The 26386-nt window shown below is 41.8% G+C and overlaps 1 protein-coding gene across 8 annotated transcripts; it reads right to left on the reverse strand.

The window, feature by feature from the left end:
• Window positions 1-1637: 1637 nt before the first annotated feature.
• Window positions 1638-26161, reverse strand: kif1ab (kinesin family member 1Ab). 8 transcript variants are annotated; one of them, XM_035171286.2, is made up of 49 exons: window positions 25892-26161; window positions 24647-24823; window positions 22893-22966; window positions 22479-22658; window positions 22228-22296; window positions 21736-21914; window positions 21082-21193; window positions 20687-20764; window positions 20189-20254; window positions 20072-20089; window positions 19882-19960; window positions 19615-19693; window positions 18692-18834; window positions 18549-18587; window positions 17342-17472; window positions 17117-17196; window positions 16276-16351; window positions 16091-16170; window positions 15621-15727; window positions 15458-15541; window positions 14998-15178; window positions 14825-14897; window positions 14584-14674; window positions 14338-14486; window positions 13827-14005; window positions 13492-13629; window positions 13273-13391; window positions 13064-13149; window positions 12813-12948; window positions 12379-12562; window positions 12164-12254; window positions 11932-12050; window positions 11756-11811; window positions 11342-11450; window positions 10786-10852; window positions 10562-10646; window positions 10355-10460; window positions 10074-10097; window positions 9808-9922; window positions 9453-9586; window positions 9279-9340; window positions 9014-9159; window positions 8382-8570; window positions 8211-8282; window positions 6620-6726; window positions 6235-6354; window positions 5922-6114; window positions 5692-5810; window positions 1638-5254 (listed from the first exon to the last, which is right to left on the reverse strand). In XM_035171286.2, the coding sequence occupies exons 2-49, from the start codon at window positions 24750-24752 to the stop codon at window positions 5197-5199; spliced, it is 5088 nt and encodes a 1695-aa protein (XP_035027177.1). In that variant the 5' UTR covers window positions 24753-24823; window positions 25892-26161; the 3' UTR covers window positions 1638-5196. The 8 variants fall into 8 exon arrangements, with proteins under 8 accessions (XP_035027177.1, XP_035027173.1, XP_035027179.1 ...); XM_035171282.2 differs by having other exon boundaries at window positions 17342-17541; XM_035171288.2 differs by lacking the exon at window positions 18549-18587.
• Between the last annotated feature and the right edge of the window lie 225 nt (window positions 26162-26386).

Genomic DNA, 26386 nt, shown 5'->3' on the forward strand with positions numbered 1-26386 from the left:
TATTTGGAATACATTATGCCAATGAGAAATACAAGGTTATGTGCGTGTGTGTGTGTGTTGTGACATTTCAGCTAGAGTCCAAACTCCTGCTGACATTTTCTATATTTCTGTGAATCAGTTTAACAAACTGGTTAATTTTTACAAAAGGCCTGGAACAAATCTCTGTAATCATTCTCTGTCATTGAATGTCTAAGACTGCTCTTCACAATTTCACTTCTTTTCACAGTAGTTTTCAGTGAACACTCCAAATGCCAGCTGCTGTCATGTCTCACTGCAGCAGGACATTTACACGGAGATATTGAAATGCGCATGGTTAAATATTCAACATTCATTCCATAGAAAAGGCCGACAGTATCTGATCAGACTTATTGTTCGTCAGTGGTCTGGTGAAACCATAGACTGAACCCCAGGGCCTGATGGGAGGGAGCAGCTGCCCCTCACTCAGTCTGGGGCCTTTTGTGTCAAGCCCAGTATTTCTGCCTCTGTTCTTAAGGGATTAGTTGGACTGGCCCCTGCTGCAGCAGAGCACGTGTGAGTACATAATCAATAATGGAAGGCTGCACAAACGCAACAATCACACACACACAGACACACGCATTGTGTGTTCACTCTGAGCACAACAGACATGAAAAGAACATTGCATTACACTTCCCTTTTTTTTTTTTAAGTTGCTTTGTCAGCACTGTCTTGTTGGGGTTATGTTTATAGACGTTTTTTTCTCCTGTGAAACGTGATGAGTTAGGTCAGGACAAGAAGAGCTTTATTTACAGTGGACATTATAGCATGTGTCAGTTAGAAAATCGTTTTCTGCGTCCCCTGTGACAAAAACAACCTTTAAATCAATATTTACTTAGACTGTTATGGCTGAAAGTAAACATATATATATATATAATATATATATATATTTTAAAGATTTCAAAGAGATTTCATGTTAAACAAAAATCCACAATTAATAAAAATGTTTAGAATCTATTTAATCAGAGAAAAGGTTTAAAAATATTTTAGGGAATTGTCTAAGATGTGGAACTACGTATTTCTTGATCTATCTTCTCTGGGACTGACAGGTAAGGCAAATTATAATTTTTTTTTGTTATGATGTGATGTTTATATGAAGTGTGCATTTTGTGACAGGTGTGGTACTTTGCAGAGATCAGTAGAAATAAAATAGAGTGGCAGTCGTTTACCTAACTGGACTTAACATGGCTCAGGATTCCAGACACACATGAAATCTCAATGGAGATAGATCTGAATAATTATGATGGTAAACGTTTTGCTTGTGGATGACAAAGGCCAAAGGGAACCTTGTACAGAGTAAACAACAGAAGCAAAGTTTATATTGTTATTTAAAATCACTAAAAATTGCAGCCAGATTTGTGCAGTAAATTTATGTTGTAATTTTTTTTATTGTACATGTTCAGGCTCAGTATATGTGTAGTTCGGTGGGTAGAATCAGGCAATATCATTGTAAGTCACACCTAAAAGATGATTTAAATTATTTACAGTGTAATCAAAGATTTACAAGTGCATCATGTACTTTTCCATCCGATGTGTAGTATGAAGTTTACTGTGATGGATCTCTTAAAGATGATACTGTATATAGGTTTGAGTGGGTAACAATGAGACACATGACATTGAAATGATGCATAAGTTTCAACACTCATTTATTTATTTCGCCTTTTATTTTTTTTTCTTCACAACTTTTGTTACGTGTCCACAGACATGAGAAAAAACTCTAGAACACTCAAAAGATAAACGTGAGCACTGAGATTAAGACTATCACAGGCTGGGACCTGCTACTGCTTCTGTCAATCGGCTCAGAGCAAAGAGAGTGAGTGCAGACCTGGGATCACCAACCCGCTCCACAATGACCACCTCATCCACGTCGAGCTGCATGTGCAAAAAACTGATCCCTGATCGGCACTCTACTCTAGGGTGACAAAGACGAAGCATCAGGCCAGTTATTCTTATTCATCATGGTATACAGAGGAAGAGAGAGAGTTAATATCATCTGTGCGATGAGACCCAACACAGAAATTCTCCATTTATATACAAGACAGAGCCAAGAGGAAGGTTTCCAGTTAGTCATTACAAGGATCATGAATGACAATACTTTACAAGCAGCACTTCAGGGAGGGGGGGGCGGCTGTTGTCATTAGCAAGCAGTAAGGCAGGAGAGAGGGACAGAGTACAGCAGGAGATAAGTGGACCTGCATGCTTCGATCCAGATGATAATCAAAAAGCAGCCAAATATGAAATAATCAATTCATTTAACTTTTAACAATTATTGGCCAGTGTACTAAAACTGTCTTGTAAAGTGTTATTCCTTAACATGATACTCTTGATCTATTAGGGCTGGAACAACTGCAACATCCGCCAGTCGTAAACAACAACAAAAAAAATCAATGCAATTTGGTGCAGCGTTGTTGGTTGTTCAGCCGTTGTGGCGAAAATGGCACAGTTTCACTTTCATCTACTCTTCTCCTTTCAATACAGGCCATAATATTCTTGAGCCAAACCCAGTCTTTTCTCTACATTCTTAAAACATCATCTGATGAAATCATATTAAATAAAGACGCTTTGTGCATGAAGTGCAATATATCATAAGAACATAATCTATAATTTTAAACTTTATAAATAAAACTTTCCATTTGTCTTCTGTTCCAGCAGACAGCACACATTATATCTTAGTAAGCATGTTACCAAACAAGGTGATTATACCAAGATGACCCAAAACACTGAACTGAAGAAGATTAACTACTGCATAGCAACAAATATAAAGTGAAATGTGATAAACAACCTTTGTGTTACTTTGTACAGACTTATAAAGTATTGGGCTCTCTTGCTCAACAGGTTGTCTGGCCTGTGGCATAAAGAGTCCTAAATACTTTCTGTAGATCGATCTGAAAATAAACAGATAATAGAGGACAATGAGAAAGACCAAATGGTTGACTGACCATGTCTTTGGTATAAGATTTATAAACATATACGATGTTATTCTCCAGCATGAACAGATATGGATAATATTCCTCTAAATGCAAATAATACAATAAACATACCCAGTGATATGTAATGTAAATAATCTTTCTAGCTACAAAAAGATACTTTGTTTTTTAGATAGACGAACATTCGGGGTCATCTTGGTACAGTGCAAAAAAAAAACAGGAACAAAAGTCATAGCAACACCAAACCTAATCATACTGTACTGGTTTCTGACACAACACCAGGCTCTCAAATATATATAGTGCCTACAGTACATAAGCTAAGAGGGGATTACCTTTTAAATGCAACATTTACAGTCAATGATAATGAGACATATGCTGTACTGTCACTGTACCAACAAACTATAAAGCATCATCGATAATATTCACTCTCCAAGACATACAAAAAAGGTCTGTAGCATCTACTATAACTCAACCTGAAAGCCCACTCCCAGCCACATGTAACTAACTTCAGTGTTGATGTCAAAGACAGTGATGAGGAAGGGAGAGAATAAAAAGAAGTGAAGAAAGGGAGGCACTATCTGGTGGATGGGCAAAGCTCTTGCCCACTCAAAGCAACTGTCCTCAACAGATTACAGGTCCAGGATCATTTCAAACTTTTCATGTAGCTACTAGAGGAGACGCAAATAGTAAACGTATTTAACGTAACAACTCTGCCGGCCCATAGCGGCCTGAATAAGTGCTTACTAGATACAAATGTAACCACACACACACAATACAGTTGTTCGATTTAGATATAATTGATTAGTTTAAAGAAATAGTTCAGAGTTGAGAAGAATACGCTCATTTGCTTTATTGCGAGAGGCTAAATAAGAAAATCTAGAGGTTACGTGTATAACCAGTGTTCCCTGAGGGAAGGACACGTGGTACAACACATCAGTATGGGGGCTTGGGCTTGTACTGAGAGGATGGTTAGCTTAGCAATTAGCAACAAGAGGAAAAACCTGAAGCTAACGAATTAATATAGATGTTGTTCCATATTACTTCCAGTTTTGGTTAAGCTAAGCTAGGCTAACTGACTGCTGGTGGCTAACCTCATTTTTAGCATGCAGACCACAGAGTAGCATCAATCTTCTTATCTTTCTCAGCAAGAAAGCAAATAGGAATATTTCTCAAAATTCCAAACTATTTACCATCCAGTTATTCTCATGAACTGTCTGCTGACCTAATGCACAGTCAACAACATTTGGAACAAGTAGAATAACAAAAAAAATACTTTGGTTAAAACAAGTGAGTGAATGATACAAGACATTAACTCAATAACGATAATAAAGTGCCATGAAACAAAACTGGTCAGTGATCCTGTCACAAATAAATAACAGTGCAGAGAACCTATGATAGCAACAATAAATAATATTCTGCTTTAGCTATATATATAAATATATAAATATATGAACAAGGGGGTTATGTTGAATGTAGACGAACATATCAAGAACAAGGCGAGGACATGAGTTATCTCTCCTGGGTTATTTTCTGCCTCAATCTGGCCAACAAACTCAGTTGAACTAGTTTAATAAAATAAAAAAATAAAAAACAACAACACAGATACAGCTTACCCTTTTGTCTCAACAAATCCCTCCTCATGCTACTTCAGTGTTTTAATGACTCGTCCGTTTTTGCCGTGAAACAAATACTCTATGTCATAGAGCACCAAGCCGTTGCAAACTGAGGTAATGTGGAGCTAAATACACGTCTACACAGAGTAACATCCAGTTTGGTGTTTGTTTTTTAAAGTATTATTGTTTTCCCCCCTCACCTGATGGCGTTAAGTAGAAATACATGAATGGTTGGTTTTTACAACTGGGACTTATGTTCAGAACACATAGTAACTTTCTACAGTGACCGGGTGGCCTCACAGGAGACTGATTTCTACATGTATATGAAAAACTAATCAGAACATGTCCAAAAGCCCAGCAGGGGTAGGATAACTAACATGTTTGGGTGATTAGTGTTTCTTATGTATATTTCTAATGGTCAGGAGGGAGCACACCATGCAGGGTCTGAGGTGTCGACTGCAAAAAGAGAGAAGAGGTGTTTCGCTGGGGTTTGAGATGATGTCACATAGAGAGCAATGTAAATGGTTTTATTTATAAGTTTGTTTATATGGTCAATGTTCATCGGAGCAGGATGGAGAGCGGAGCTTTTAGATTGTATTTTTTTTTTTTGTGTGTAGGTTTCCACCAGGCTGGTTCACCTCTCACATCCTCTGTGCAGACGGGACCGACTGGACAGACTTTCTCCGGGAGAGCTTTGACCTGAGGAGAGGAGATCAACAACAAATTGCAAATAGGACAGTCAGATAAAGGTAAATAGCAAGCTGTGTAAAAAAACACCTAATTTTATAAGAAATCATAAAAGTCATGAACACAGCCACTCATTGAATTTTCAGGGATATTTTCCGGCTGTATTATCATATGAACTCACTTGGACATTTTACGGACATTTTACAAGGGGTATGGCCGGAAAAGTTCTGGAAAATGTTGGCCCCTCTGGAAACTGTCAGGAAAATGTCCGTAGTTTTGTGCATGTCTGAAAACAGCTACACTGTATCTGTTTCTCTCTGGGAAAACAGCCTACACTAGACCTGTGAAAGCAAGATACACTCATTTTAAATGTGTTTAACCAACAGCAAACAGCTCATTTGTGTTGCTCTTCTGTTGGATTTTTCCTCGACAGTTTCTTCTCCACCCACCTGATGGTGCCAGCTAACAGAGGGTTGAAAGCATACAGCCAGTCATGCATCTCTTTGTCATTGGTGGCCTGCAGCAGTATCCCACGATGCTCGGTGCACACAGCAAACGTGTTGGGAGTCTAGAGATATTTAACGCAGGGGTTACTGATGTTTATTCAGGTTAGCAAATTTAGCTGTTCATTTTCTTAAAGATAAATCTGTATTAGGATTGAATTCAAGCTGGGTCATACCCGCAGTAAGGTTTGTTTGTCTTCGCTGTATTCCACCTTTGCAGACGACAGGTTGATGACAGCTCTCTCAACACTGTCCCTCTCGCTGCGGTACAGGTAGACGTAAGGCCGGCGCACCACCACGTAGCGCTTCACCCAGCCACTGGTGTGGGGCTCCAGGAAGTGCAAGTAGCCCTTCTTTGACACGATGGGGCTGCATAGGATGAAAGAAATAAGAACTTAAAGACAAACTGAATAAACAGTGATCACAACTGCTCTTCATCATGTTTAGTCCCCAAGTGAAATTAGTTTAGTATGACATGTGAAGTCTGACCTGACGCGAATCTCCTGTATGTCAGGAACAAAGCTGTATCCTCGGAGAGCTTTCTTTCTGTCCACTGGGCTGTACGGGTCCAGATCTGGAGTGGATGCTCCTGAACCTGGTTCAGTATGTCTTCAAAAAACAAATTTATGATTTGACAACAAGAAATTAGGGTTCCACTGAGCAAAGTTTCACAGCACAAATTATTTGCGCAAGATGGTGACATATGAATCGGGATATTTTAGCTTAATTTCTGAATAGTGGGAGGAAGTGGAGACATGTCCATCTTAATGTACAACTCTGTGGCTGTGAACCATGACATTGTCTCGGGAAACATTACATTTACCAACACACTGAATTAAAATGATACTGAGAGTAAGGACATGTAGTTACATACCTAATGTCATAGTGTCCCTCGACCAGTGACGGGCAGGTAGAAGATGGAGTGAGCGTGCTCAGGCCAGATGACGACTCCCTCATTAGTGACGCAGACATCTCAGAGAGCTAAAACACACGCACCCATGTACACACACAAACGCAAAACACACACAACATAGATGGAGAAGCACACACACAGACACACACAAGACAAGAGGGACAAATACAGACACGGACGAAACATATCGGGAAACAATTAAGCACAAACAACACAGACATGCATTCAGAAAACAACTCAATCAGACAAATTGTCATGTTCTGGCAATGTATTGTAGAACCATCTCTGTAGCAGTGTAACACAAATCCTCATTATGTCTAAGAGCCCCTCATTGATTAACATGTTAAAGACATGCAGGAGTAAGATCAGGTTAGTGGGAGCCTCGCAGTCTCAGAGGAGGAGGGACAGTGACAAATGAGGTCGGGGGAAAAAGAAGATGAAACTAAACCATTCTCAGGGATGAACAAAAGATACATGGGTTTCAGAGGAAAGAGGTGAGCAGGAGACCTTCGTCAATATTATCCTGAAAACTAGAATTATCGCCCTGCAGTTGTAAGTCTCAGGGAACCAGTGCACTTTCAGTCTACACACTTTTATGGTCCAGAATCATATTAGGTCACAGTGACCTTTGACCTCTGAAATCTAATCACTTAATCCCTGAGTCCAAGTTCCCAAAAGGCAGATTTAATATATCATGTTCAAGAGGCCATAAACATGTTGTGTGGGGCAACCGTCACCTTGATCAGTTAATCATCAAGCAAAAAGGGATTTGTGAGGCCACTGTGACCTTGACCTTTGACCTACAAATTCTAATCAGGTCATGTTTGAGTCCAAGAAAATGTTTGTGGCAAATTCTGAGGAAATCCCCTAAGGGCAGTTTTGAACTATTTAGTTTACAATACCAAAAAACATGTTTTGTAAGGTAACAGTGACATTGACCTCCAAGTTCTAATCTCTTCATGTGTGAGTCTAAGTAAATGTTTGTGCCAAATTTCAAAGAATTCCATGGGGGTTTTCCTGGGACAACGGGTCCACAAGGCAAATAATGTGCAGTGTGAAGTTACAGCGACCTTGACCTCGGTTCATTCGCGAGCCAAATTGGACATCTGTAACAAATTTGAAGAATTTCCCTAAAAACGTTCTTGAGATATTGTGTTCACAAGAAAGGCAAGGACAGACGGACAACTGAAAAAAATAATGCCTCGGGCCACTAGATGTCACCGATGCTGAGACAGAAAACGTTTCTTGTATGATTATCATATCTGACATATCTCATCCACCTGGATAATATTATTGAATAATATTTGATGCAGGTCTACTGCGTGGTTATAAAGACCGAAATCTTAAAAAGAACTGAGGGAAATGAAATTGGATGGGAAAAGAAAATTAAAAAGAGATAAAAATCTGTGCTGAACAAATGATCGAATGATTAAATGCAGTGGCAGAGAGTGGGTGAAGTGCGGGGCTTTAATATTTAGCGAAGGCAACAGAGTAAACGTTGAGGTTCAGAGGGATTATCGGGCCGGGTTACGGGGCCTAGGCTGGGGCTCACCTTGCTCTCACTGGCACTGCTGCTCACCTGGCTGTACTCCCTGTTGAAGGTGTGCATCAGCAGACGCAAACACTGAGGGGAAGAAAACAATGACAACAGATTTTTTATTTTTAGATGATGTTGAACCTAGTCATTGAAACCACACGATGAGCTCAAATGAGCAGCAGTCACCTTGGCAGCCAGCTCCCTCTGCCTCTGGTTGGGGCTCTCGAGGGCGGGGCTGCTGCTGGGACTGTGGCTGAGGACGGGACTCTTCGCGAAGTCGCTGATGTCGCTGCTCTTGTACAGCGCGTCCTGCCCCGCCTGCAGAGTCGCCTCCAGCTTCTCCCTCAGCAGCAGGTAGTGCCTGGTCTTCTCCACCTATAACCACAAGCAATGCATCATTTTGCTGGATTTTTGTATTGTATTTGCTTCTTTTTTGTTCTGTGTGTCAGTTTTCTTGTGAAGGATGCAATGAAGTTAGTTTCTGTAAAAATGTAATTTGTGTCAATGTCTTTTCATAGTTATACTTTAATATCTATAACACCCACTTTAAATAAAGGTGTTGGTAGTTTTAAAGGGCAGCAAATAATAATAATAATCATCTAACCCACAAATCTTTTCATCAATGTCGAGCGAAAAACACTGTATTTCAATGACCCGAAGATTTGGTGTAAGAGTAGACAGTTTAATTAGTAGCTTCAGTTTAATTTAGTAGTTTTAGTTCTTGTGATAAATTAAGAAACAAATAGGATTATCAGGGAAGGGTTGTTTTTTTTTGCTGATCTATTCGTTCTTACTTTTCTGTCTGCAGACTCTCTTACCTCCTGCAGTAAGCTGAGTTTCTCCAGCTCCCACTGGTGATCGAGGATGAGGCTGTCGCTCCGAGGCCTCCAGCCAGCCAGGTTCTCCTCTCCTCGCACGTACGCCACCGAGGTGTCCAGCACACGCCTGCGACGACGCTGCATGCCTGGTGAAGAGAAGGAAAAGAGTCTCACTTTAAGTACGACAAAACACAATCGGTCATGTTTGAGATTTCCTTTTTTTTTTTTTAAGATGATTTTCTTGTTTGCTTTAGTTCCGTCTCACCTGGACTTCCATTGTCAGCCACATGGCACAGAGTGACTTCATAGACTCCTGTGACACGGTTACTGGGATGGAGAGAGCAAAACATTTTAACAGTAAATAACATGAAATATACAGTATATATATATACACAGATAGTAGTCTAGGTTGCACTGTATTGATTCAGATTGCACAAACCTCTCTGAGGGCCGGAGGCAGCCGGTGCTGAAGAGGTTCCTGATGGAGCGAGAGGCCGGCAGCTTTGCGTCACGCGAGTAAAACACCATGCAGAAATCTTTGGTGATCACTGTCGGCTGAGTGCAGTTCTCCATCTAGTCAAAATACACAGAAATCCGATTCCATTCACAAGACGGCAAAAGTGTCTGATTGCTGACTGCTCTTGGTTTGAATCAATACTTATTTGAGACAAGATATAATCAACGTTTTGAAATCAATGTAAATCAGTGGTATAGGCTGAAATAGTAGGCAAATAAATAAATAACAAAGAAAACGGGCAAATATAGACACACTTAAGAAAAAACAATTTCCAAACCTCCAGATAAGCAGACAGGGTGATGTAGATCTTCTCCCCATAGGGAGTGACTCTGTTCAGGAGAAGAGAGTTGTGCATGGAACTGTCCCATGCTGCCTCAAATCGGTAGAACGTCCTGAAAGAGAGAAAAAAACAAACGTCGCCATTGATCTACGTGTTTTTTTTAAGCAGGAAGATTCAAGCTAATAAGAAAAAAAAAAAGCAGGTGAGCAAAGGGATATCTTGTTATCATTAAATTGAAAAGATAAAAATGATTGTCATTATACCTATGATCAACTCCCAAGGAGACGCTGCCGTTAAAAAAGAATGAGAAGAAAAAGGCGGAGTTAGAAACTTTCATCTGAAGCTGCTGAAAGTTCAAACTCAAAAAAACTATGTTGATCCATGCAAAGTTAACTATGTTTTAATGCAAAACATAAAAATGTATTAATACAAAATAAAAATGTGTTGAGTATGAAAAGCCCTGAAGCAGTGTACAAAATGATACTAATGAATTGATGGATGGACGGATGGACGGATGGACGGATGGAATGAATAGATAGCATACTTGTCGTCATGTTTTGGCCAGAAGTATCCAGAGGACAGGATGTTGAGAGAAAGGATGTTGGGGTCGATGATGGTCTCGTCAGCCTCTGGTGTGTTTCGAATGCGACCTTAATCAAGTTAGGGTTATGGTTAGGGTTAGGGACATTAGTTCAGTGACGAGACATTATTTAAAAAAATTAAGGACGTTTCATTTTTCTTCATTACTCACCAATGACCAGCTCTTTCACCTCTTTCCACTCGACATCATTTCCTGTCTCATGAGCGATGGTGACGGTGATCCTCCTCTGAATGCCCTGTGCAGTCCAGAGAGGACGGGAAGCAAACCCAACTCAATTAGCTGAAGTGATTGACCCCAAGCTACTCAAAGTATAATTGGCTGCTGACATTTTTCACCCTGAAGTCTGATAATTATTTAAAGAGAGGTTGTCTGACCTGATGTAAGAGGAACATGCCGTGACAGGGCATCCCAGCTCTGTGGTCCACAACAGCAGGTATGTAGCTGGAGAAAAATCAGAGACATCAAACACATGTTGATATACACTTTTTTTTTCACCTTAATGTTTTTTTACTTTTTTGTTGATTTCTTAGATAGTAATTCATGGATCTTGATGATAAAAAATCTGACATGTTTCATGGACTGATATTATTAGTTTGTGCCGATCTAGTGGATTTATGTTGATGTGGTGGTTTGAGCACAGGAGTTTCACCTGAGAGACTTGAATTCAAATCCCACTGCGTTAACCTATTATTAATTTTAGTTCACATTTTAAATCTTTCAAAATAATGACTTATAACCACAAGGGTGCAGCGAAGAAAAACAACTTTTAACAGGTTGTAGCCCTCTCACTCCCTCTGTCTCTAAATGAAAAAGTATACCCCCAAAGATTGTTGTCTGCTTTCAGGGCTTCACTGCAGTGATAAAAAACGACATATCTTTGTGTATCTATTATTATCTTAGATGGAAAACAGATACAAAGATAAGACTCACTCTCCGTTGGCCTCCAGCTCACAGATCTCAAAGAAGGCCATGAGATCGTACTTGGCGTGACATGGTCCCGCAGTGGAGCGAGTCAAAGTGCTGAGCTTGGTGGCCGGAACTGACGAGTGAACAGAGAACAGATCAATGTGTGACAGAGCAGAACAGTGTAAACCACACGGAACTGATACTGCCAATAGTTCAAGGGGAAGAAATGTCAACATCACAGAGCAGCTTGTTTTTTTTTAACCTGTTATGGATTAATTGAATAGATTATGTTTGATTTCCATTGATTTAACTATCACAGATTACTGTAGGAAAGAGCGGATCACTAAATTAAACTAATGTGTAAAAATACTACTTATACAAGGTGGTGGTGAAATAAATGACACATCACAGATAAATAATGATGTTTGACAAACTAACCTGGTTTGGATAAGGGCATCACCCTGGGGAACTGCCTCCTGGAGGGTCTCAGCGGACTAAGAGACAAGACAAGGACACAGAAGCGTGAGGGAACTTGAGGGTCCCATCTAAAAGTGATCGACTCACACACACCAGGCATCAGCCGTCGGAAATAACAGTTCAGATTTCTCCCTGACCTGATCAGGTCTTTGCAGAGCGGAGGGAAGGGCTGTTTCTGGTAGTGACCGAACACCTCGAAGACGATGGGCTGAGTCTTAATGTACTCCACAAAGGATTTAGTCACCTCCACTGTGATCTGACAGAGGAGAGAAGGAATGAAATGTCACTACAACGCTTCACACAATTAATCAAGCAGCCTGATAGTAAATACAAGATAAGTCAAACATATTGCATTAGTTGTAACCTCACATTTTGGACATGGTAGAAGCCCAGCGGAGGTCCTCTGCCGGTGTTCTTCAACGGTTCAGTGGAGAAAGCTTCGTCATGACGGTGGATGAAACTGAAACAAGAGAAGACTTTATAACAACTCTGACAAGGAGTTTGTTTGGCATTTGTTTGTTGACAGGAATACATTTATTCTCTTTGGTCAGAACTGGCTGACTGAAGTGTTGCTGTTCACTCACTTGAACTGGCAGAAGATGTCGGCGTACTCGGCTGAGATGCTGGAGGCCTGCAAGACGGTGACTCTGAAGGTGAAGGTGCTGCCGATCTTCAGGTGGGACAGGGCAATCTCTGGGGAGAGGTCCAGGGGGAGATCCAGACCCAGACTTAAACTCTTCTCTGGGCTGCTGGGAGGCTCCACAGAGGCTACATGACACAGAGACAGACACAGTTACACTCTAAAGCTGCAGTTTCTCTTTTCACCACAAATTTTGGCTTTTTTTTTCTTATTATTCTGACTGGATACTTTTGTTTTAGATGTTTATATCCTGTGAGCACTGTAAAGGGCAAACTGTCATCAGTACAGTATTTCTCGTCTGCTCAAATCCTGAAAAATTCAAAATCCCAGTTCGATAGACAGACATAACTAACAGTTCGTGCACAGATCTACTCTCACCGGCACACGTGTTGTTGTTGACTTCATCTGCAGAGAATCCAATCTCAGGGCTTTGTCCTTCCCCCTCCACGATTCTCAGCTCCTCCTGGGAGGTGTTGGAGTGTGACATATTACCAGGACACGATTCAGTCTGGAACTAATACAAAGACAAACAAACAAAATAATATCATTTGACCAAATCTTGTTTGACATTGCTTGTCCTTTTGGGCTCATAGGAGACCTAAAAACCAATCGGAATGACCTGTTTGTACCTTCTCAAAATGTTTGTCTTCGAAGGAGATCTTGGCGGTGCCGGACTGCCTCACACCAGAGCCGTAATCAGGGGCCTCCTCATCGGCTGAAGAAAGACAAAGCAGAGGACACAGTGTTGTAACAGAGATGGAGTCATTTCAAATAGAAAGCGTCTCAAAGAAAGCAGCTATAATGATTTCAAATAAACACTCAGCCTGGATGTTTGTACCTGATATTGCCTGCACAGCCACTCGGAGGAAGCCTTTCACTTCTCCTTTCTCGCTGACGATGGCCACGCGGTGTACCAGGGGCACCGGGTACAGAAGGTTACTCAGGTACACAAAAGCCCTGAGGAGAAGAAGCGAGGGAGGGGGATGAGATTTCATGTTTACCAAGATGTTTAGTGTGCGTTAAATGAGATTAATGCTGCCTCTCTTCAGTATCTGACCTGCCGACAAGACGGAACCAGGGGAAGCGGTCGTAGAACGGGTCGCCTCCGGTCAGGCTGTGGTCACAGTCCTCCACAGCACTGCTGGGGAGCTCTGCGGCACGGTCGTACATTTCTCTCATCAGGTCCAGCCTCAGCCTGCAGAGGGTATATTGAACAAAAAATACATAAACAAACCAGAACACGACAACAGGTGGAGCTAAAATAAGCAGTTGATATGAATGAATGTCTCTTTGCTTATATTAGATAACGTTATGAACCATAAAATTCACACTTTGTTTTTATTATGATGGATCAATAAAACCTTGAGCGTGCGATCAGCTTTAAGCGTTTACCTGAGTTTCTCCAGAGTCCAGTAATGCGTGGCTCCGTTCTTCTGATCCTGGACCTCCACGGCTACGATGGTCTGAGGGAAAGGTCGTCTTTCTCTCTCCTTGGCCACGCAGGGGGGCAGCAGGTCAGGCGGCAGCGGAGAGTAGAGAGTGTCCGTCAACAGGACGAACTGGAACTGCACCTGTGGACCACACAAGGACGTCAAACATGAGTGGCAGCTTGTTTATATCCAACTGTGTCTCAACTGTGAGACTAAATGTAGTCATTTACAAAAATCTGTACAAAATATAAATACAAAATAGTAGAGTGCATAAATCCACCATTTAACTCCATTTAAATTCACTAGATACAGATTTTTATTTGTATCTGCACCAAATTCCGCTTTCCATAAATATGCCAAACATGCCTGTGTTTTTCATCAAGATCCATGAAAAAGGAAAATGTTAAAAGAAAGTGATAAAAACACACATCGCCTGTGGCACAGTGCTGAGTAATGTTTGACTAATGTCACACCTTCTTCTTCAGTTCCACACTGATCGCATTGGCCTCCTTGAGGAAGATGGCGTTGCCCCACAGCAGATCCCTGAGAGAGGTGAACTGGTAGAAACGCCACTTTCTGAACGCCCACAGAGCCAGCTCCGTCTCACGCTGCGTCCACGGCACTGGGGAGGCAAGTGAGTTGATATGAGAATCAGATGTGACCAAACAAAAGCCTGAGTTGTTTGTGTTGAATTTTAGAGTTGAAAGTGACAGTATCACCTTCCTCTTCAGGCTCCTCCTCTTCCTCAGGTGACTCCAGGCACCGAGAATCCACCTGTCTCTGAAGAGCCTCCAGTTTACTCTCATAGTCCTGAAAGAAAACACATGATGCAGATCAGGAACAGGGTGAACGTATATTAAACAGGTTTTTTTTTTCAGGTTCCATGAAATTAAACATCTATTTCAAGGCTGCACAGACACAAATTCATATTTGATGTTTTCAAATTCAGCTTTTTCTTACCAGTCTTTGCTGTTCCAGTAGGTTACTGGCCTCCTCCCTTTCTTTACGGTACTGATCCTCAAGTTCCTGAAGCCTGGAAGCAAAGATATATAATCACATGTAAGTAAAGAATAGTGTAACTTTATTAAAAACATTCATTGTTGTGAACAAAATTCACAGTTCTCCACACTCACCTCTGCTCCATCTCCTGCTTCATGTCGATGCCTTGTTTCTCCAGCAGCTCTCGCTGAGCGAAGGCCCAGTCAACGGGCTCCACCGGCGTCTCAGCGCACGGCGTCCTCTCTCGCTCCAGACGAGCCTGCTCCGGGTCGTTGAAGCGAAACACGTGGCTCTTCCCCAGGATGATGCGATTCCCTAAAAAGTTCAAATCAAAATAAGTCTAAATGGTCTAATTTATGATGATGTCACACAGTAATTACAAAGCTGGCATTACTGCTTTGGCATTAGAACATTAAAGCACTCTTAGAAAGTAAAAGCTCATGCAACAAAATAACAAAGTGACTGAAAAGTCTTGGTAGTTATTCAGATTTCCAAACTCTTACTTTGGCCTCAGACTTCTCTTGACATACTTTTCTATATTTACTGTTCTCTGTGCAATTACTTTGTTTTCCACCTCATTTCAAACACACTCACCAGATCGCAGAACGATGGGGGAGGTCTCTCTCTTCCCATTGACATACGTCTCTGACTCCTCGCATGGCTCAAGGATGACACATCCTAGAAAAATAAGGTATATCTCAAATACATGTGCAAACTGGAACATTGTAATTTGACATATTGAGGCAAAGTTGTTTACCTTCTCCCTGAGGGCCTGTGGTGCTGCTGAAGGTGCAATGTTCGTCTCTGATGAAATGGCCACTGAGAACGATGTCTTGACGAGTCTTGGCATCTTCTCGGCCAACCCTGCGAGAAGATACGCCGATAAAATTTAGACAAATCCCCCAAAACAGCCCTCGTTGATTCATATGCCCGACCAATCAGGAGTCAGTCTCAGCTATCAGTTTTGTCATTTCACTTTCTTTTTATATCATTAAATAACTAATCAAAGCCAAAACTACCGGACGAATGAACACATAGACATCAGTGTGATATCTACAATGACAGAAAATTTTGAAAATGGCGTTTATAACCTATACTGCACCATCGACACCAGGTGGCGATCGAGATGCTTTGGCTTCTGTTTTGGGTAGCAGTCATCTCGTCCATCTTTATTTACAGTCCATGGTTTGGAATAAATCTCAAAACTGAAAATATTTAAAACCTTACTTGGTGATGCCGTCTTTGATGTAATACAGCAGACACTCGGACATCAGCGGGTCCTCGTTCAGGTTCACCAGATGAGGGGTCTGAAGGTGGAAGTCATGATCGTCATTTGATTGTGTTTGTGTGAGATCAGAGAAATGTTGCAAAAAATATCAAACTATCATAACTAATAGTGATGAGCACCTCACCTTTTTCGGGGAGAAGACACCCACAGTGCCTCCGTCTTCTCTCATGGCAACACCCATCTCAGCCAGCAGGGCCTCTCTACAGGGAGCGTCATAACATACGATTTTACAGATATGGGTTAGATGTTTTTGCAATAAATAGCAACTGTCCTGTTGTACAGCTGAAGCCTAAAGCTCTCAAAGCTAACCTCAACATGCTAACATGCTCACAATGACATGAAAATATTTACTTACTTAATTTTTCATGTTAGCATTAAATGTCCACAATAAATCTGAGAAAATCTTTCATAGTGTTAGAGAATGTTTACTTTACATTCGTCCTGAGGGGAACATAAATGCCTTCCAACTTAAATTATGGCACTTATTAAACATCTGATGATTTTTGATACTGTTTCCTGCAGGTTAAATGTCTTATCAGATTAAGTGTGAGTCTATATTTTCATTACTATGGCTCTGTTTTGTTAAAGAATTGTTGCTGTTACTAAATATGAACAGCAGGGGGCAGCCCTCTCAACTAAATGTCGAACTCCATCTGTTTGATTTTATCACGTTGCTCTCTCAGTGTCTTTCAGACATTTCCTTCTGTGGAGCATTGCTACCAATCTAATATTTGAAAAACAAGTACATCCCTACAGACTGCAAATATGGCATATAGTGTTGTTCAAGCAGCACAGCAATGGTCAAACTATACTAGTTAGTCACTTTATTTGAGTTAAGGTGGAGCAGACCCAAATGCGGGTGGGTGACGGGACTGTTCCGACTGCAATGGTCATGAGCAGGATGTATGAATGAGAGCTGACATAAAAAAAAGCTGTAAAACACAGCATGAATAATTTGGACTGACCTCTCCATGCGGATGGCCTCAGTACGCCGCAGCTTTTCCTCCCACGTCTCATTGAGCTCAGCAATGATTTTCTCAGTTTCCTGGTGGTGAAATTAAGACAGATAAAATGTATCCACACCAGATTTCATTGCTGCTCCTCTGGATTTTTGTCCTCCTAACTCAATTGATAAACGTTCCCATTTCCCACCTCTACAACCTGAACAATCTCACTATCCTCTCTCCTACCTTGAGTCTCTCAATGGTCTCTTCACTGGCCGGGCTGAAGATGCGGTCGTGGAGATTGCTGATGGACCCGGCGCGACTGGACAGCACCGACAGCGAGGGAGAGGGGCTCATTCCTGTCATGGCGTGGGTCACTGTGGAGAGATCACCCCTTTGATTGACAGCCTGGCGATTATTCACAAAGTTCTTGTAATCGCACAGGTCTGCCAGAGAGAGAGGCGTTGCGTGGAGGAAAGCAAGGAAGGAAGGACAGAAGGAGGGAAGGTAGAAGCAGACGCCGGGTAATTAAGGAGAGACACCAGGGATTGAGAGGAACAAAATGAATAAAAGAAAAAAATAAGGGGGAACGACAGGGAGGAGTACAAAAGAAAAGAAGAGAAAGCTCAAATAATGGATCAAAGAAGCAGCAGTAATTTGCTCACCAAAGCCATCGCAGAGAGAAAAGAACAACGCCAATCACCCAAAATGCAAAATAGACAGAAAATTAGAGATCAGATGCGTTTTTCTATTCTCTGACCCTCAAATACATTGAAACAGATTCAACAAGCTTGCAGGCAAGAGAATGTTATGAGAAAGAAATGAAAAAAAATGGTTTTCTTTTTCTTTTAACGTTATGCATGTCCTGATGCCTGAGGTAGCATAGCTCCTGAGAGTCCAGGCCTCAAAGCTCCTGACTCATAGCGTCAATTAGCTCCACACACAGAGAACCAGGATGCAACATTTGCTCCTCAGTCATCTAAAATGGCGTCCTCCCAGTCAGTCTTGTCTTCCATGATTTCTAATAATTGTTTAAGAAAATGCATCAAACAGATCCATGCCAACTCTGGCTTCGATGCTATCTGCTTTCTATTTTTTTTAGAAACAAAGAGTCCTGATGGGATCACAATGCAACATTACTTTTAATAATACAATTAAAGCTTCCCATGTTAAAAGGAAAGCAAGGAAACATGTGTTACCATGGAAATGAGAACTTATGGAGAGAAAAAAGGAGGCCATTTTGCAGAATTGATTAAAACAACGAGGTTTAACCTCATAGATCATTTTTGTGGTCCTCTAAATAATCACTTTAGCAAATCTCATCTGACTTCACACTTGATCTCAAGGGGCTGTGTTAGTCAGGTTTCTGGTGTGGTGGAGGAGGAAGGCCGGCTTGTGATTTTAATTTTCTATTAGTTGCAAAGCGCAGGCTCGCTGAACGAGTTATACACACATTTCAAACCATCGATGACAGGGCCGGCACAGCGATACGCTGATAGGACAGAGGAGAGAAGAGACTGTGCGTGAGAGCTGTTGTCTTAATTGTGTATGTATATGTGTTTGTGTGTGTGAGTGTGTTTTTTTACGCACACTCACTCTCTATGATGTCTCCCAGGCCCTGTGCATACAGAAGGTCCTTGAGGCGAGCCACCTCCTCCTTCAGCTCACGCACCAGACGGTTGCTGGGGTCCTCGTTGATCACGGCGTTGCAGCGGATCTGTTTGGCACGGTCAGCATACCTGGAGGAAGAGAGGTCACCGAGGTCAAGAAACCATTAAGCTATAAAGTGTGATGCCTCAGGCTGACAAATGACAATATGAGATATAAAATGAGAAGGATTCTGCTGCAACTTCAGGAGTTAACAAAAAAAAGCTGCAGCAATTACAGTGCATACATTTGTTAGGACGCTATACAACCCAAGGGTCCATTCATGATGCAGCACAGCTGAGCTACATAATATTAAGAATTTTCCTCACGAAAATGCAAATATAAGCAGGGACTTTGGAAGTCAGTGAGAGTTGGGGGTGTTGCGAGCGATTTTATAATGACGTCACATTAAATGCAGCACAACATTTGTGATTTTTGTTTTCATTTGAATGACCAGTTTAACTACATTTTTACACAACCGACATCAGACTTGACTTTCTAGCCACCACACAAATCATGTTCCACATTTGCATTAGGAAATACAATGAATTTCCAAAAATTAAATCAAATATTATGGAAAAAAGTCTTATTATTCTGCTTCTCTCAAAATGTTTCTCTAGAAAATGAATTTTTTTTATTTTTATTGATTTGTTTAGCTAAACGTGTATGCCTTGCAGTTACAGCTCCTTGCCAGTGGAGGCGCTGCACCCCTACTTCAAGCATCCTTGAATATAAGCAGCACAGATCTCCAAAATCCTTTGCTCTACATTTTGAATCTGTGTTGACGGTATCTTTAAAATTCACTTAGCAGGGAAAAACTACTGAACTAATTAATTAGATTAGAGAAGATGTTTTATTGAGATCTTTCTCACCGGAGGGTACTGAGGGTTTCATCATAGTTAATATCAGCAGGGCTCAGGGCAGCCACCATAGCAGTACGAGAGTTTCCTCCTAAAAGACAGAGAATAAGACAAAGCTTTATTCGACACAAGAAGATATTATTATTTTTAATTTTATTTTTATTATTGTTATTATCTTTATTATTAGCATTATTATTATTCATCGTAATAGTAGTAGTATTAGTAGTAGTAGTAGCAATGGTAGAAGTAGTCATATATACAGTATTATATTTTGCATACCTAAGTTCTCCCTCAGTAGCCAGGTCAGAACTGAATCTCTGTAAGGAATAAAACTTTCCACCTTCTTCTTCTTCTTGTTCTGCACACAAAAATAAACATGTATATTTTCTATTGACCCTTAAAAAGATACAGAGAAGATACTGTACATCCTATTTGCCTTTTCCAAGTTGTGATAGTTGCTGTTGCTTACCTTGTTTGGTGCCGAGGCCTGACAGTTGAGAGAGAAATGTGTGTTATTCCAATAATGATAATATGAATGAAAAGGTTTAGCAGTTTAGCATCTTTGATGACACATGTAAAAACATACCAGTTCAGCCAGACCAGAAATAACTTTCCCCAGTGTGGTTAAAGACTTGTTGATGTTTGCTCCTTCCTGCAAATACAAAGCAATAAAATCAGTTATTTAGTCTGTATGCAAAAACACATTCACTTGAATTTTCCTTTGGTTGTATGCCTCGGCTAACCAGTGCAACTTCAGTCGCCCCCAGGTGTTGCTGACATGTTGCGTTATCAATAATCTGAGGTCACCTTGACCTTTCACCTTTCAACACTGACATCTAAACAGATAAGCATTGCGTCCATGTGACAACTACTCCGGAGTTGAAGAAGTGCCCTCAAGGCAGATTTGAGATATCATGTTCAAGAGGCCAATAACTTGTCTTGTGAAGCCACTATGACCTTGACCTTGGACCGTCCAAATCTAACCAGTTCATCTTTGAGTCCAACGTTTGCACATAATTTGAAGAGATTCCCTCAGGGCCTCTCCGGCCACTGGCTGCAACAACAACAACAACCTCCCTCTCACCTTCAGTCTGGTTCCTTTGGCTCCGGTTGAGTCGGCTCTCTCGCTGCCAGCCAAGTCCACCAGACTGATCTTGCTGACCTGTGTGATGGTGGAAGATAATTTCAAATTAAAACACACCGACAGCAGTGAGCACATTTTACCGGAAACTACAATAGGGGAACAGGCAGTATAAGTTTATGTGCGTTATTTATCAATACATCAACTCATCAATCAGTTAACAACACTGCTGGCGAGACAGGTCATAAAAGGCCGTAAAAAATATTTTCTGCCTCACAGAATCTCTGCTGGAGCTGTGACGGCTTATTGATTTTTTTTTAATAAGAAAAAATAACATCCTTTCCGTTGGATAGAATGAACACAAAGACATGACTGTGAGCTGAGCTCGGTGTCAGAACCTTTTCTAATGTGTTTTCTGTATCCATTTCGTGTGTCTTCTGTGTGAAGATGATGTTGAAGACAGCGTGGGAGCGACTGCTGGTCTCGTTCATGTTGGTAGCAGCCACAGTCCTGAAAAACAGAAAAATAAATAGTATTACCGACCTTCGGTTGTATGACTCCACCAACCAGTGCTGTTTCCATTTTTTTTCACCTTTTTTTCACCTTGACCTTTGACCACTGAAATCAGGGAATCCTGGTAAAAATTTGAACAACTTCCCTCAAGACAGATTTGAGATATAATTTTCAAGAGACCAAAAACATGTTTGTGAGGCCACTGAAACATTGACCTTTGACCTTTGACCACCAAATCTAATCAGTTAATCTGAGAGTCTAGGTAAACATTTCTTATAAATTTGAAAGGATTCTCTCAGGGCGTTTTTTAGATATCGTTTTCACAATTACCGTCGGCCACTGGCTGTCACGGGCACGGAGATAAAAATAGTCAATCTTGATCTTGTATATCGATTATTTTTGCTGCTGGGATCCATCAGTGGTTCCATCCAGTGATTAATGAATTCATCCCAACCACATCACTCATCTTTCATCTTTGCCATCCACTACTACATCTACCGATCAACTGGTTAATCCCTGGTTGACTTTCGGGCTGTCACCTGGCTTTGTTTCCAGAGTCCATCAGGTCCTGGATGTCGTTGTAGGAGGTGACGGCCAGCTTGGATAAATCTTCGACGTAAGGTCCCATCAGCGGGTGCTCTCTGACACGCAGGTTTCCTTTGTTTTTGGGGTTCAGCAGGTCACGTACACGCTCACAGTAAATCTCCATGTAACTCACCTGGAGACGGCAAACAGGGAGTCATGTCATAAAATGATTCTACGAGTTTAATGGTTATCTCTATGACTCGGCCGGTTGTCAGACAGCAATTCAGTTCAAAGTGCTTTACAATTGACTTACGAGCACAAACTCGAACAAATAAAAACAATTAAACACAATAAAATAGATTTTAAAAGGTGTAACAAAAAGAAAATGGAAGAATCTTTAATATTCACAGTTTTTAAATGTTTAAATGTTTAATACTGAGACAAATTCTGTGACTCTGTGTAGCAACACCTGCTGCTATTTGGAAACCAGCATTTAGATGACTCACCTCCACAGAGTAAGACAGGCTGTTTTCATTATTGATGTCATTGATCTTGGTGAACAGGTCCTCACACAGCTAGAAAAAAAAGCAGGAATTTTAACAGTAATTAAACAGGAAAAACACATGAATCAAAAGACAATTATCAAAAAATTTCAGTCGCATTTAAATACATTTGTGATAAATAAATTCAGAATTTGTTTCTCTGTGAGGAATATTTCCAATTTTCCGAACTGTATCAGAACTGTACGCTGCACTACCAGAGGTATGATCCCTTGTTGGTCGTCCTCCTGTCGTCCCATCATGGTGTAGCTTTTGCCCGATCCCGTCTGGCCGTATGCAAATATGCAGACGTTGTAGCCTTCGAAGGCATGAAGCAGCATCTCCTCTCCGATGTCCTTGTACACCTGTACCTGAGACGCATAGTTGATGTCCTCGGGCTACAGACATGAAAGGAGAGGAGTGGAAATAAAGTCAAAAACAAATAGATGAGACAAACAGATATCCATTGTTTTTTAAAGCATGATATGACATCAAAAACACGCCTTTAGTATTTTTCCATGAAGTTATCTGAAAAATCAAATCAATATTTTCAGTCACCGGTGGTTTGTTTTAGAGAGAGTCATTAGTTTTCTTATCTGACCAGTAAAAATGATGATTTCATGAAAACTCACCGTAGTGTGTGACCAGTAAGAGAAGTCGAAGTTAAAGCTCTTGTTTTCTTTTGGCTGTTTGGGGTTCAGGATCGCTGAAATGAAGCAAAACAGATCATTCACCCTGACACCCTGCATATTATTCAATTTCACCATTTCTACTGTCAGTTCTCCAGAATGAAGAAGGTGGCAATATTTAAATTCATACCACTTATAAATCTACATCTGTCAATGCAACACAACCTCCTCACACATACACTCAATATTTTGGTCTGGGGGCAAATCCAGAGGCCAGTGATTGGCCCCTGAAGTGCCCCTGTCCTGTCAGTAGTCTATATTTAATGAATTATTCACTTACTAACATGTATGAATACTAACAATCAATATGGCAAATGCTTTTTTGAAGAACACAATCTGCTTCATGCAATTGTCAAAATATATTCAGTGATATGTGGATTTGCTCACAGTAAACAAGGAAAGACTTGAATGTGCCCCTTACTGAATCAGGAATCAAAAACATATATATGAACATTATTTATGACAGAATAAACATTAAGTCCTTATTAGGGGATTGAATAGATGATAACTGGTCAGGGGAGGGGCTGGAGAGGCTGGACAGACCAATGACGTGGATACAACTGCATTTATCAGACTTCACCCCGTGTCAGTAAAAGAGGTTTTGAATCCACTGTCATCTTGTTTAAAGAGGGGAGGGGTGCTGGCTTTGTGGAATATGAAACAAGAAATGAGCAGCAGCAGATGCCCTGTTTGCTGCAAACTGAATCCCCTCTAATGCCCCCAGTGGACACGTTTAACATTACAGCAGAACTGTTCAGCTAAAACGTGCACTCAGCCGGAATCAACAACGTCGCAAAAATAAAAGAGCAGTGAGAGCTGTGAGCACATTCACAGCCAGTGAAGTTAATGAGCTTAAATAATCAAAGTTTAAATCTTTGGCTCTAGTGAGGTCATTAAAAACACTGACCAGCACAACGGGCACAAACACACACTAGCCTGCATCAGCTGACCCTGTCAGGGCTCAACCAGAACAATGGGGTCTATTTGGCCCCTGTGGCTCGTATGATGAGAGCGCAGAGCTGTGGCGTCGCTGCATCCGACACACTGACGGGCTTCAGACCTGACTGAAGCTTTTGTTTCCCCTCCCCTGGCTGCCAAGATGTTGCGTGCGTGACTCCCTGCCCACTCTCATGTTTCTGCCGGTCACAATTGCAGACGAGACAAATATCTGAGGTGAAAGTCGGCTCAGTGTAGGTCACAGGACTATAATCATGACGGGATGCGCAAGCAGCGACTGCACAAAAAGGTGAACGTCACAACAGCTCCCCAAAAAATTAAGCAAATTCATCTGGCTGGCAGCAGTATAGCTCATCAACACTGCCTACTCCATGTTAGCAGATGGAACATGGACCAAACAACCAAAGTTCAACAATTAAAGCCTTTTTATTGGTGACAATAAAGCACCTAGTGGACATTTCATGGACTGGTCGCAGTTGCCCCATAAGATTACATTGTAGCCACTGCTGCAGGGTCAGGACTGCTGGCAGAGGCTACTGGAACAATTCCAAAGGGTTTTGTTAGTACCATATATTTACACACCCACATTTCTAAACATTCCAATTCTAATTGCAGAAAGTTACTGTCTCAAGGATTGCAGTGCATTTCTTTCTCTCCCGATACTGTTGAAATAATGTTTTACAGCCACATCATCATGTTACAGCTCAACAAAAAACAAAATCACTTGAATTGATACTCACTTGTGGTGTTTCCTGTCATCTGAATGATGCATTTACTGTCCTTCCCGATCTCTCTGGAGTTGAAGGGTCGAACCCTCACCGCCACCTTCACCGACGCCCCCGCCATGATGCAGGTAGGTGTGCGGGCGAGCGGTACAGCTGGAGATCTGTGTGGCTACACAGACACACACCTGGCACCTGCAGGGGTGGATGTCAAGAAGTATATTTACTGGATGCATTAGCAACAGCAGTGGACATGTATGACATATGGTTTCGTTATAATATGGTAGAAATAGAGAATTCACTTGCACGTTTCAAGGCTTGTTATTGTCATTAATATGGAGGACGGGGCCACGTAGGCCTAAACAAACAGCTTAGAATAACACGATCCTCCAGTTTCGGGGCCTTGTATCAGTGAGTCTGGCCTCAGGCAGATTCACGTTCGGACTAAAAAGCTGGGCCATCATTTGCCAGGAAGATCAGCATTGTCCCTGATATTCTACAGTAAGATGGCTGCTTCCTCTCGGGGCATCATCCCCTCACCTCACAGGCCCTGTGCTGGCACCATGTCTCCTCGCTGCTTCACAGAAAATAACACAATTGTCTGGAGGTGTCTGTGGCGTTTTTCTCTGCATCCTAACAACAACCATTCCTCTCACTGTACAGCTGTCTATCATGGGAACCATTTAAAGTTGTCTCTGTCCATGACCCGAATATTTAGTTCGTTTTTTTTTTTTTAAAGGCCATTTTTGCTTTAGGGCTGCGCGGCGCACATCAGTCATCCAACCTGCACCCATGAATAACAACATCCCTCCTAAGCATCTCAACGAAAAGACATAATCGACACTGCAATCACAGAATCTGAGGAGACATTCGTGCTATAAAGACAGTGAATATGCAGAACTCGTGTAAATATTGTCTCCTCCATCTTGCCTCGCCTGCCGCACCTCAAACACAGGCCGCGTAAACAGAAACGGCACAGACGCCTGCTCATCCACCACTGCGTCAGAAAGGAGGTCAGCTCCCATTAATACGCTTTAAATGACATGTTCGCATCATTTTGAGAGCAGATGTTCAGTCGTGTGGGCATTTTAAAGAGGAATTAGACGTTACAAATCCTCACTGAGTCCTTGTTCATCGCCTCTGATGCGCACAAGAAATCGCACAATCACATCAACACGCACGCATCTGCTGCCCCTCACCTAGCAACACCCTTTGGGGCCGATGCTGTGCCGTGAAAAACCTCTCACTCGATCCGTGTCTTACCTCAGCAACTCAGACTCGAGCTCAGAGGGTGAATCCTCCGCCCATTCAAACCAGCGCCAGGATCCAAATCTCCTCAGCAGCCCGTGTTTCTGTCAATGCGCGTCTGGGCCGGAGCGTCTACAGCATCCCTCCTGTGCGCGCGTCCATACATGGAGAGGATCCGCCGGGGAAAGAGCCTCAGCTTCAGCAGCAGCTGAGTGTTGAGCACAGCGGTGCGTCAGTCACAGCCCGAGTGGGAGACTGGCAGGCGGGGAGGGAGGGAGGGAGGGGCGGATGGCTGCGGGATGCTCCGTGCGTGAAGTCGGTCTGAGTGTGGGGAAAATGGCGGTGCTGCTGTGGCAAGGGGAAGCTGGGAGGCGGTGGTGACATCAGCATCAGCATCATCAGCATCACCAGCATCACCAGCATCACCAGCATCATCCGCAGCAAGCAGCAAGCAGCCATGATGGCAGAGCCATGCAGCCCAGAGGAGGAGAGGAGAGAGAACCAGGGGGG

This window comes from Hippoglossus stenolepis, chromosome 11 (assembly GCF_022539355.2).
Source record: "Hippoglossus stenolepis isolate QCI-W04-F060 chromosome 11, HSTE1.2, whole genome shotgun sequence".
Lineage (NCBI taxonomy): Eukaryota > Metazoa > Chordata > Actinopteri > Pleuronectiformes > Pleuronectidae > Hippoglossus > Hippoglossus stenolepis.

Bases quoted from the DNA above. Each gene is read 5' to 3' on its own strand.
- kif1ab (XM_035171282.2), bottom strand. From the start codon at position 24,752: ATGGCGGGGGCGTCGGTGAAGGTGGCGGTGAGGGTTCGACCCTTCAAC. The intron at 12,949-13,063 runs GTACAAACAGGT...TCTTTGTATTAG, and splicing joins AAGACAAACATTTTGAGAAG to TTCCAGACTGAATCGTGTCC. The intron at 9,160-9,278 runs GTGAGACGGAAC...TCTCTTCACCAG, and splicing joins GGCTGACAATGGAAGTCCAG to GCATGCAGCGTCGTCGCAGG.